Here is a 12,997-nt window from a genome sequence, read left to right on the forward strand (position 1 = left end):
GCGTGCGTGCGTGCGTGCGTGCGTGCGTGCGTGCGTGTGTACGGCTCACAACGCATTCACATTACAGTACATTACCTTGGGCACATATAGTGCGTCACAGTCTATCCTGACAACATACAAACTTTGTTTTTAAACATAATATATAATATGATAGTATAAACATTTCTATTGCCATATTTCTAACCTTTTCTCTGTCCTGGATGTTGATGGAGATGTTGTTTAGAGCCCAGTCCAAACCTTTACGGTACTGCAGCCCATATTCTTCAAACTCAATGTTTCCTGTGGTCGGCCAGGCTGCTGGCAGAACACAGTCTTGGAGGGTCCACGCTGCCTGGGAGACTCATTAGTTCCATGAACATAGATACAAACGGTAACAGCAGTTTTTACACAGGTTACAGTATTCTTCTCACCTCTTTTAGTGTTCTGTCATACTCTTTGACTCTCTCCACAGACACAATGTTGTTCTCCACATCAGTCCAGGATCGGACAATCCAGCTCAAGATTCCTGTCACCTTCAAACACAACCATTAAGACTTTTTTGTGTTGTTGGTCTGTGAGTTGACACAGATTCAGATGTAGACAGACAAAGCTTTTTTTAAGAGTTTGTTGCTAGTTCAGTATGTGTGACCAAACCGATGAGGGACCAAGTCCTTGTTTGACTAATAGTCTAACAAAATAAAAATCTTCCAGGATGGATAGTTATATAAATATATATATATATATATAATTCAATCTGTATTGTTTTTTATTTATTTGTGGGCATTAAAAAAAAGTTTGTCTTAGGCAACTGCATAGGTCCAGTGTTTCCTTGTTTGTTTACTAGGCAAAAGTCAACTATACTTAAAGGTGACCTATCATGCAAAATGCACTTTTGTACGTCTTCTATACATGAATATGTGTCCCCCAGTGTTCCAGGAAACTCACCAAAAGCGCATTTCCACTACACGGCCTCGCTCGGCCTCGCTCGGTATGGTTAGGCCTCGTTAGGACTGGCTCACTTTATGGCGCATTTCCATTACAGTTTAGGAACTGGGGTAGTATCTATAGCAGGGGTGGGCAAACTTTTTGGCTCAGGGGCCACTATGAGTTTTAAATTTGACAGGCGGGCCGGGCCAGTAGCAGATCGGTAACACATTTTTAGCTGTCCACTCTTCATTATACACTCGGCACATGACTTTTCTTGTCTTTGGTCCACTCATTGTTACAGATGCAGGTTCAAAGGTGAATTATTGCGTCATTGCGTCATCGTTTGCATTATGACGTAACCGTTTACGTGCCTTCTTATGAGCCACACAGCGTTTTACGTCGCTGATTTTCTCCGCAACACCGCTCACAACAACATCAATAGAGGACTGCGTCGGGTAGTTTTTAATTATAATAAGCCAGATTAAATTAAATAACTACTTCTCCAACCTTGTACCTTTCTCCAGAGAGCCGTGGTGCATTGTTTATTAATGTGGTTCAGCTGCATTACCACCCACTGCAGTGCTGCTCGTCTACCGCAGTTTATTCTCCCGTTAACTCGCGGCAGCGGCCGCACTGTAAAGTTTTCATTGTCTGACTGTCACACAAGCAGCTGATAAATATCCCCCATCCCCATAAGTGAATGTGTTTTATTCTGAAAGCTGTTTGGCATCACAACGCTGTTATGAGCGTTTCTCTGGCATTCTAAAGGTGATGTTAGCTAATCAGACTGTCTTGACTACTTTTAGTTATCATATTGTTGCATAAGCCATTTTCTACACGCATATTTTACCGGCGTAGTTTTCGTTATGATTTTACTTGTGATGGCCACATGTAGCCCATGTATTGATTCCATCCGATAGTTGCAATAATACAAAACAAAAGGAAAACGTCTGCCTCTTCACAATGTTCAATAACAGTGAACGGATGGTTATTAAAGTAAGTTAAAATAAACAGAATCACACTAAGCCTGGTTAGTGTTGCCTGACTTTATATAAGTGTTTTTATAAGTGTGTGGTCGCGTTCTAGTCACTTTGCTCAGTGCTACTGCTTGTTACAACTTGTATTCGCCGATCTTGCCGGGTTGCCGAGTGGGGCCAGCTGAGAGAATAGACCAGACTCCAGCAAAGGTAAATTGTGTCTAGAGTGCGCCATCTAGTGGGATCAACTAAAATGGCGGGTATTGCAGGAAAAAGGCAAAATGAATGCGGTCTCTACTATAATTTTGACAATTTTGTACCAATATTCGGCGGGCCGGATTCAAAAGCCCAATGGGCCGTATATGGCCCGCGGGCCTTAGTTTGCCCATGCCTGATCTATAGTAACGCAGTGTAGGCGGAGCCGTGACGTCATCTTCAATGAGAGCCCCAGAAAAACAACACAGCCGTTAGCTGTTAGCACTCAGAGCTCACAGTTCCTCATATCTGTTTAGAAACTAGACAAAAGTTAAACAAGTACAAACCACAGACTGTATTTGTCATGGCGAATACAGTCACTGGTTTATTTATGTCTGTATAGGCCGTTGTTGTGAGTGTGGACGGTCGGAGCATTTATAACGTTAGCTTAGCCAATCTCCATTTAGAAAAGACGCATTTTAAAAGGTTTTTCGCCTGCCGTCTGTCTGCAGACTTGTCAAAGCATTAATTCATGGTTTTTACTAACCGGTATCAGTATGTTGTTACTTCAGCATCATTTTGAAACGTGTATTACAATTAAATCACGGTCAAATATGTTCATCTTGTTGTAGTTGTAGCCCCCTTGCCAGCGATTCTCTCTCGAGTTTAGCCGACTCAGCCTGGTTGTTCCTGTGAATTAGGACCTGCTAGCCGGTAAGGCCAAGTGGAAACGCAACCAAAAACGGGCCCCGCACGGCTCGGCACGCTTAAAGCGAGCTCCGCGCTGCAGTGGAAACGTGCCACAAGTGTCAGAAAATACAACCCTCTCTATTTTCCTCCATACCCAAATCTCTTAAAAAGGGGCTACAACGGATCTGATACAGATTGATCCAGATTTGAACACTTCTATGACGTCACAGAAGTGGCGCTCCGGCTATTGGGCCAACTCCACCAATCAGGAGGAGACATCCACGGACATTGCCGTTCGAAAGCGCTGGAGACGCTGTAATACATATGCCAGGCCTGTAGATGGTGCTGTTCTCACAGAATCAGCCCATGCAAAGACAGTGTTAAATTGAGCGAAATGAGGAATGGCTAAAATGCATGATCTGTTTGGTATTTTGAAAAATAAAAAGTATAAATATGCCTTATATAGGTATGGTCCTACACTATATTATTCAAATATAGCATGATAGGTCCACTTTAAGTTCTAGGGTGAGGGTCCATCCGTTTCTGACAACTTGATTTACCTCTAAATGGAATGAAAAAAAAAGGTTCATAAGCAATTTTGGTCATGTGTTTCTTACCTACACACATTCTGGCTTGATGGTAAGACTATATTTAAACTCCCTCAGGACCATTTATCCTTTTCTGGTTTTAAAACAGTTGGCATTAGTTTCAACCTGCAGAGAGTGTGACATTGCCAATCCCACGATGCCCGGGCTGAGCTTATCCCGACCTTACACCGACAGGATGGCTGCAGCCAAAACCAGCAAATTCCCCAAAAATTCCAGATTCACCTCCAGCCATCTAACAGAAACAGATTTAATTACATTTTAAAACATGTACAATTTTTTTTATCCAAAACAGTAAAAAGTTATATTCACTTTATCTTTTATAGGTTGTATTCAGGTAGAAATAGCCATTACAACAGGTACAATATGAAATAATAAGTGCAAGAAAATTAGAACAAATATATTTTGAATACTTTAGATCAGGGTTGTCAATTTCAATCGCTGGCCGCATCAGCATTATGGTTCAAATGAAAGGGCCGGTTGTATCTTTAAGACTATGTAAATATACATGTATAAATATTAGGGCCGGGACTTTAACGCGTTAATTAAGATGAATTAATTACACAAAAATTAACGCGTTAAAAACATTAACGCATTTTAATCGCACTTGTTTTTGCACCGCGGAACGTTTCTCACTGGATGAGTTTTAGGGGTACCGATTATACTGGAGCACCAACTAACGTTCATAACTTCAGACAACAACAAACCACAGTGAACAATAGTCAAACGTGAACGAAGAAGCTGATGAGACCGCTTTGGTTGGCCCCGTGGATGGGACATTTTGTTTTAAAAAACGGACGGATGGAAGCATCGATAAGAGCACGGTTGTTTGCAAATTATGCAAAAAGGAATTTGCATATCACCGCAGCACATCAAGCCTCAAGTATCACCTCAATGCAAAACATATAGCAGATAGCGTGGAAGCTAGCGTGGACGTTAGCCCGACTCGGAGTACAAGGACCCACACCCAATTCGCGTTGATCAAACAGTGGCCTATGCAACAGAGAGATTTTATTTTTCATCAGGATATTGGAAGAATAGGAGGGATTGAGGTCAATCACTGGCACTTTTTTATTTTATTTTAAATGGTACACTTTATGTTGAACTATTTATTACGTTGTTGCTGCAACTGGCACTTTATGTTGAACTGTTTATTGTTTTGGCCAAGGTTATTGAGAGAGTTGGACTGAAATTGATTAGATTTTTTAAATCAACTGTTGGTAAATCAACAAAGTCTGTTATGGCCTCTGAAGCAACAGAGAGATGTTTTCTAATAGTCAGGGTTTCCAATGTTCTGAATGTACTTGAAAGTATTGTGTTTTACTTAAAAAACAAAGTGTTATAGTTTACAGAAGGTCTACCTACCTATAGGCTACCTGAATCTCTGAAATGTACTATATTCCTAAATATGCTATTGCTACACTTTATGACAAAAATTGCACTTTTCTGTTGGTCTTTGTTAAGTACCACCTTGAAAAAAATAAACAATGTTTTGTTGCTTAAGCTTATGTATTCAGTCATTATTCAATGGTATACTAAAATCCATGTGAAAAAAATTGCTTCTCACTGTTCTCAGGTCAAATATTTATATGTGATTAAAAATGCGATTAATTGCGATTCATTAATTACAAAGCCTGTAATTAATTAGATTAATTTTTTTAATCGAGTCCCGGCCCTAATAAATATATAACATATATTAAATAATGTATTATCCTACCTTGGATTATTATTGGTTTTGATAATAACTTCATTAATAACTACTTCCGAAAGCAGAAGTCTAGGCAAAATAGTTGCAAATATTCAGCAATTACACCAATCTTACAATTTCTTTAAAAAATGAGGGTAGTACTTATCTCTGATATATTAAATTATCTGCAGCAATGGGGGGAGGGGGGAGGAGGATGGTCAGTGAGGGAATACAGTGATCGCTGAGGTTTTCCTCCTGCCTTCACAAACTTTACACAAGTATTTCTCATATGAATATAGCGAGAAGACGTTCATACTCTGCAAGACTTCATTTTTTTAAATCAGCCAAAAACCTGAAATAACTTTAACGTGAGTATTACAAAAAAAAGCATAACTCCTGAGCAGTAGCGACTGACTGACAGAGCGGGTAATTCTTGCCCATTTTCCACCAAACCGGAACCGGGCCGGTAAGCTCTGGTTCTTCCTGTTTCCACCGCAGCGGAGCAGCCTCTAAGCACGGAAAATCGGTTCTTAGCTGGCCCTACTCGGCTCCCAGGCAAGAACCAAGAACCAATACTTCACGCTTACGTCGGGGGGGGCGAGATTAACCTGAGCAATAACAGTTAATGGCGAGTAGGGCAAATGGAAGTTGTAACAAGCAGTAGCACTGAGCAAAGCGACTAGAACGCAACCACACACTTGTAAAAACAAACAGACTTTATAAAGTCCGGCAACACTAACCAGGCTTCGTGTGATTCTTTTTATTTGACCTTACTTTGACCATCCGTTCACTGTTATTGATCATTGTGGAGAGCAGGCAGGCGTTTTCATGTTGTTTGTATTATAGCAGCTACCAGATGGAATCAATACATGGGCTGCACAGGTTGTCATGTCCAACTATCACAAGTAGAATCATAGTGAAAAAATATGCTGGTAAAATATGCCCATAGAAAACTGCTTATGCCACAAGTAGTCAATATAATCAGATTAGCTTAGGTTGCTATGCTAACATCACCCATTTTATACTTGATACTTTCATAACAACGAAATGGCGTCAATTCAGACTGAAACACATTCACTTATGGGGGGGGGGGATATTTATCAGCTGCTGTGTGACAGTCAGACAGTGAATACTTTCCCGCGGCCACTGCCGTGAGCTAACGGTAGAGTAAACTCCGGTGGATGAGCAACACTGCAGAAAAGTATAAGGGTTTAGAAGTAGTTATTTAAGTTAATATGGCTTCGTGAGATTAAAAGCAACACGATCATCGACCCAACGCAGTACCCCATTGTTGTTGTTGTGAGCGGTGTTCGGGAGAAAATCAGCGACGTAAACGATGATGTCATGATGCAAGAACCGTAACCAGTTTGGTGGAAAGGGGCATCTGTGAGGAAGCGGGCTGTGATTCTGTGACTGGTGTTTCTTGTCTTGATAGTTAAAGCAGACTTGTGTTGCTGTCTCTGTCACTGACTGATTTTATGCGAGCTCTCGCGGGCCACATAAAAGGAGGTGGCGGGCCCCGTGGACCAGATGTTTGACACCCCTACTTTAGATGTTTTAAATCCTTAGAATTAACCTGGTGGCAACAAAGCGAGGAAAGTAGGCTTTCTGGTTATTGTCAATGCGATGGTCGGCCTGCAGTACAAAGCGTGGCTGCTCTCCGAAGGCTCGGATGATGCTAGCGCCCTGCACCGTCTCATTGAAATGGCTGTAGATTGGCGAGCGGCTCACGGCCTCCAGACGTCGCAGCTGACATGACGACGCCACATAGAAACTCTGGATGCCAGAGGGATAGAAAGCAACAATTACAAGCAGCTACAGCTTCAGCTGATATGCCTAGATTCAGATAAATCTACTTGCCTGGATGAAGATATAGACGAAGGTCAGGGGGAGGAGCACCATGCCTGTGAATGGTGTGGCCAACAGCAAAATGATGCAGACCTCCAATAGCTTGAACAGGTACCCCAGCATCATCTTAAGCCCATCAGGAATCATGCAGTCAATGGCGTCAATCTCTTTAGAGAAGCGGTTAAGGAGGTTTCCGCTGGGCGTCACCTCAAAGAAAGACATAGGAGAGTGCAGTACGCTGTGGAGAAGTTCAGTGTGAAGGTGACGCGATGCTACGATACCACCTAGAGCGATTGCGAGCGTTGTCCCAAACATGGCCAACCCTAAAACAACACAGGCTGGTTTCAATGGGAGAGTTTATGACACAATAAATCAGAAAACAATTTTCTTTTTGAAAAAGTGTACACCACAGGAACAAAAACAATGTTTAATTATCTTGGCAGAAAACCAGACCAGCATCGACATCAGAGCCATGGCCAATCAAGTGGGGGGGGCCAACCATGTTCTAATACTGGATCCTTATCCAGGTTTGCATCTGAGACATGTCTCTGTAGATCAGGGGTGTCAAACTCAAGGCCCGGGGGCCAAATCCGGCCCGCCACTTCATTTTATGTGGCCCATAAGAGCTTGCAAAGAATATAATAAGTTTATTATAATGTTACGTGCCGCTTTACAGGAGAACGTTGCCCATAAACGACATGTCCCACAATGCATCTCATTGTGTGACATGCGCAATGAAGAGACTTGCAATTATTTTCCCTAGACTTATGCTTTCAGATGTAGTTAATTATGGAGTTATTACCCTATCCGATAATAATCCAATACAGAGGAAATATTGTAAAATAATACATTATTTTATATTTATTATGTATATTTATCTATGTATATTTATATAGTCTTAAAGTTACCACCGGCCCTTTGAGTGCAACATAATTCCAATGTGGCCCGCGATGAAATTGAGTTTGACACCCCTGCTGTAGATAGTCTGTAGGATCAAACAAAGAGACCACTTCATCATTCAGAGCACCATCTCTGTTGTGTTTCCTAATAATGGCTGTGTTCGCTGTCTTTGAATAGACAGCTGTGTTATTTTATGTGTTTCAATAGTCAGAAGAGCTTATAGATGTGAGTTTCCTGTCTCATCACCATGGGGAGCGGCGACCCACCTTGAGTAATGCCCAGCGCTGCGAACACACTGAGCTTCAGCTCGTGGTTACATTGCGTGCCGTTGACCAGCGGCTCATCGGCCCACAGGCTCAGCCAGTAGCTGTAGGCTAACGAAGCGGCCTGCTGAAAGGCACAGAGGAAGATGATGGTCATGATGACGCTCAGGCCGACGGTCTTGAAGTACTCTCTGTATATCTGCAGCTTCACCTGCCCAAAAAAGAATAACATGTATTTGTATAGGAAGCAAATATCTGTAAATGAAATAAAAACACTGACGGTTTTTCTCTTATTGGTATACAGACAATGAATACATTTAAAACACAAATGTTTTGGAGTTCCAACACCTTTTGTTATTATGGCATATACATTAGAGATCCCAAACATGGCCTAAGCAACCGAACATATACTTGTGTGTGTGTGTGTGTGTGTGTGTGTGTGTGTGTGTGTGTGTGTGTGTGTGTGTGTGTGTGTGTGTGTGTGTGTGTGTGTGTGTGTGTGTGTGTGTGTGTGTGTGTGTGTGTGTGTGTGTGTGTGTGTGTGTGTGTGTGTGTGTGTGTGTGTGTGTGTGTGTGTGTGTGTGTGTGTGTGTGTGTGCATTCCCAGAACAAATGACTTTATCTTCCCTTCTAAAAGGCATAAATTAATAATCTTTTTTCTCAAAGCAATGATAAACCTGTGAGTTGGATGTAGACAAGTCAGAATCAATATAGATTTTTTTTATTTTTAAAGTAAATTCAGATTGAACAGAGTCAAAAAACTTAAATTATAGTGTCCTTCCAAAAATCTCTGGCCCCCCTCGTTCGATTTTTATGATTGACATCTCTTTTTAACCGTTAGAGCCAATAAAATCGAGGGGAAGTTCCTAAAATCCATCTAAACATTACCTATTGGTGAATGAGTGATGCGTAGCCAGAATGCCCCGGAACCGGAAGCTGCGATACACTCCGGTAGCTATATTAGCAGCTAATATGAAATCTCCGTTATTGACATAAAAATGGAATGATGGATTATTAGTAATCATTTCAAAGTGACACAGACATATTGGATCAGAGGTGCCCAGTACGTCGATCGTGGTCGACCGCAGGGGCAATGCCGGTAGATCGTGAGTCATTCATAATAAAAAAAAATCAGGCTCCGTTAAAATAGACAAAACAGGTTTTGATCCCTCCTCCCTTGGCCTCCCTGCCACTTAATTCAGGAGTTTACTTGATTGACAGAAAAAGTGACCTATCACTTTCCAGTCTGTTAACCCAGAATGCAAAGCGATACAAAATCAGTCAAGTGCCGGGAAAACTCAAATTAAGTTAAAGAGACAAACAAGAGACAAACAACAAAATGAGTGCTGGACCGAGCAAAAAGCTAAAGACATACCACTTCCACCCAGAATGAGAGGAAGAATATTTTGTTGTGATGTCACATTCAAAGATTATTTGCCTTATTTGTAAAGCAAGCGTCGCTCTGCCAAAGAAAGGTAACGTGGAGAGGCATTATCCGTGGGTTCAGAAGGCATATGACAGCGACTTCCCTCCGAGTAGCGAGTTGAGAAAGTGAAAGGTGAGGGAACTTAAATCACAATTAGCTGGACAGCAGTGACTTTTTTTAAAGCCGACATCCACCGCAAAGGCAGCCACTGAAGCATCTCTACGAGTGAGTCACGCTATAATCAAACACAACAAATCCTTTCAAGATGGAGAGATGGTGAAAGAAGCCTTCGTAGAAGCAGCAGACGCATTGTTTCGGGATTATACAAACAAAACAGAAATAGGAAACGCTATCAAGGCCGTCCAATTATCACGGAGCACAGTCACACGTCGCTGTGAAGTCATGGCTGAGGATTTGACCCAGCAACTCAGGAAGGACATAGAAGACTGCGAGTGTTTCTCACTCCAACTAGACGAGTCCACTGACGTGAGCGATACAGCGCAATTGTGCGTTTTTATCCGGATGGTGTTCACAGACATGACGGCGAAAGAGGAACTGCTGCCAATTCTGCCAGTGAAGGAAGACACTCGGGGCGAGGACATTTTCGGACATTTAAAAACGTTGTTGAGAAAACTAAATTCCCCATGTCTAAGTTGAGTTCCATCACAACGAATGCGCGCCTGCGATGGTGGGCCGTTGTAATGGCTTCATCGCAAAAAGCAGAGAGGATGACACATTCCATGACTTTCTGAATTATCACTGCATCATACACCAGCACGCAACAATGCTGAACATGAAAGAGGTCATGGATGTGTCACTTAAAGTGGCCTGTTCTATTCGGGCAAGACCTCTTCTTTTTTTTTTTTTACTTTATTTTATATTATTTGGGCAATACATGATATACAAAAGTTACATTAATAATACACATAACAAACAATTCATAAATAGATAAATAACATAAAGAGAGCACGTTTATATTTCAATGAGACTCAGTTCGGTCACAGACTCAAAATGCCCCATGGCTGAGTCTGGGATTTGTCCAGGGTTTTTCTTCTCCTTAGTTCAGTAAGTATTTGTTTCACGATGGTGTCACTGTTTATATCGTCTGATTTAGTATCATCTTGCACCTTGTTTTCCAGATTTTCATACATGTGATACAAATTACCAGCTATTTTATGTCCATCCCCTCATCCAGAATACAATTCATGATTGAGATATATTCTACATTGAACTCCAAACCGATGCCCCGTAGGAGTGACCACACCTCCTGGGCTCTGTAGCAGTCCATGAGGAGGTGTTGTAAAGTCTCGTCCTCCTCACAGTTAATCATGGGACATGTTCTAGTTTTCACATAGCAGCTCCATGAAACCACAGCTCTGACCGCAAGTCTGTTAACCGATGTCAGCCAACTCACGTCTCTCATGCTCTCCGATAACTGTTTACTATTCACTAATTTCAAGACTTTGTTACCTTCATCATGTGCTAGGTTTGTGCATGTTATAACACCTCCATATTTGAAATAATTTCCCATTTTAAAAATGACTCTATTCGGTAGTCTGATCCAATCAATCCTTAATGCTGAACTTCAGTTGTGAAGTCACCATAAACTAGTTTGTAATATGGTCCATTTCTAGCTCTGCCCTTTCTTTTGCTCCATCCTCAACCCAAGGTGCTTTCCTATTTATCGCTGCTGAGATGTTTTTTACAAAGGTAATTTTAAAGCAAGACCTCTTCAAAGACGGCTGTTTCGTGCATATCTGGAGGATACCGAGTTTGTTCTCACTGACCTCTTAATACACACCGACCTAAGATGGCTGAGTACGGGCAATTTTCTCCAGAGATTTCGAGTGCTTCTACCGGAGATAAAGGAATTTCTCCATGGCACCAACCTCACGGAGTGCGCACGTCTAGATGACGAGATCTAGATTACACACATGTTGAATGAGATGAACTTGGAGCTACAAGGGAAAAAACAGAACTGTGGTTGACATGATCAGCTCAGTTAATGCCTTCAAACGAAGACTGCATCTGCAGCGCAAAGATTTGGCCAACTTCCAAAACATCGCCTCTGAGTTGGAGAAGCAAGGGAAGGACAGCGCGCTCCTTGACAGTGCGCGCTACACAGAGCAAGTCAATAACATTACATCTGACTTCCAGAAACGCTTCTGAGACTTCGCTTTGCTCGAGCCAATCGCCACATTCATGTGCTATCCGTTTAGTGAAGACCATGATATTGATTCGCTGACCCAAAACATCGGAGCAGTGTTTCATCTGAATCCATCTGGAGGATGAGATGTTGTCGCTGCAGGCCGACATTCAGTTAAAGGCGCGTGCCCATGCCGGACAGTTTTGGAACTTATTCAGAGTTGAAAAGTATCCAAACGTCAGAAAATGTGCCACCTCACTGACCTCACTCTTCGGCTCGACTTATTTATGCGAGTCAGCCTTCTCCTAAATGAAGATGGTGAAGTTGAAATACCGTTCCCCAATTAACTGATGAACATTTGGAGGCCTGCCTGAGACTAGCCATCAGCAGTTACTGTCCTGATTATGCAACATTGACGGACTCCATTCAGTGCAAGTCATCAGAATATGGTAGGGACCCACCTAAATATATCGAATTGTGTTTTGTTTTGCAGCATTATATATAAGGACCATGGTGAAAGGTGTATTACCCTGCTTGTTTTATGTGTTTCTTAACAGGGAAATGAAGGGACAGTGTGGCACCCCCTGCATTGGATTAACCTATGGATTAACCCTCAGCAGCGTTTTTATCGTTTAATGCCATTGAACACGACTTTTGATCAGAACAACAGCTAAGGTAAGACGATGTCCTGTGAATGTCCCGTGAATGCTACGTAGAGCTCAGTGTTGTGATGTCTGTGTTTGCTTCCCCTGTCGCGAGTTCTGATCGCTCAGTGATGATAGTAATACATTTAGAATCTGTGGAATCTCAGCTTGCTGATCGATATCTTGTTTGTGCAGTTACGATAAGTAATAAGGGTATTTATAGACTTCTGTGCTAAGTGCATTAGCATTTTTTCGCTCAGGGCTCATTTAGACGCTTCTTGTGAGACTTGCTTTGTTTCAGTAAAAATGGTTTGTATCGTCAGTTAGCTGAGTTTCTTCCCGTTAAGTGAGTATGACACCTTGATAGGTTTTTAAATGTTAAGAAGCCCTGAGACACAGTTTTGTGAAAGAAAACCCTGCAGCCCCCGGTACCGGTAAGACATATTTTGAACATCACTTTTCAAGTGTTGCTGTCGTTTTAGACCAAATATAACACTTTTTTCCCCAATTTATTTGAGAAAAGTACAAAGTTGTGGGAGAAGTAGTCAGCCATCTTCGCTGTTGAAAAGCAGGAACTCTGATGTTACGATGTGACCCCTCTCTTTTCATTCGAGAAGCAAACTGATTCATAAGTTGTTCGGAAATCCATCTAACCAATTTTAAAACAGCACTAGCACCAGCATGGAACTTATTTTAGTGGAAAAGGTAAA

General features: G+C 41.8%; 1 protein-coding gene across 5 annotated transcripts in view; it reads right to left on the reverse strand.

Moving 5' to 3' along the window:
- Positions 1-284: 284 nt before the first annotated feature.
- Positions 285-12,997, reverse strand: part of LOC307015041 (multidrug resistance-associated protein 1-like) — a 101,206-nt gene continuing 88,493 nt past the window's right edge. For 3 of the 5 annotated variants that reach the window (XM_079643386.1, XM_079643390.1, XM_079643389.1), the window contains exons 12-16: positions 8,075-8,282; positions 6,921-7,231; positions 6,637-6,836; positions 411-3,608; positions 285-331 (exon numbers count right to left, since the gene is read on the reverse strand). In XM_079643386.1, coding sequence (XP_079499512.1) covers positions 3,539-3,608; positions 6,637-6,836; positions 6,921-7,231; positions 8,075-8,282 — 789 coding nt within the window. In that variant the 3' untranslated portion in view covers positions 285-331; positions 411-3,538. Of the gene's footprint in view, positions 332-410; positions 3,609-6,636; positions 6,837-6,920; positions 7,232-8,074; positions 8,283-12,997 lie in introns of those variants that run through there. The other 2 variants (XM_079643388.1, XM_079643387.1) reach the window with 2 other exon arrangements.

The sequence above is a fragment of the Notothenia rossii genome, assembly GCF_949606895.1.
Source record: "Notothenia rossii genome assembly, chromosome: 8".
NCBI lineage: Eukaryota > Metazoa > Chordata > Actinopteri > Perciformes > Nototheniidae > Notothenia > Notothenia rossii.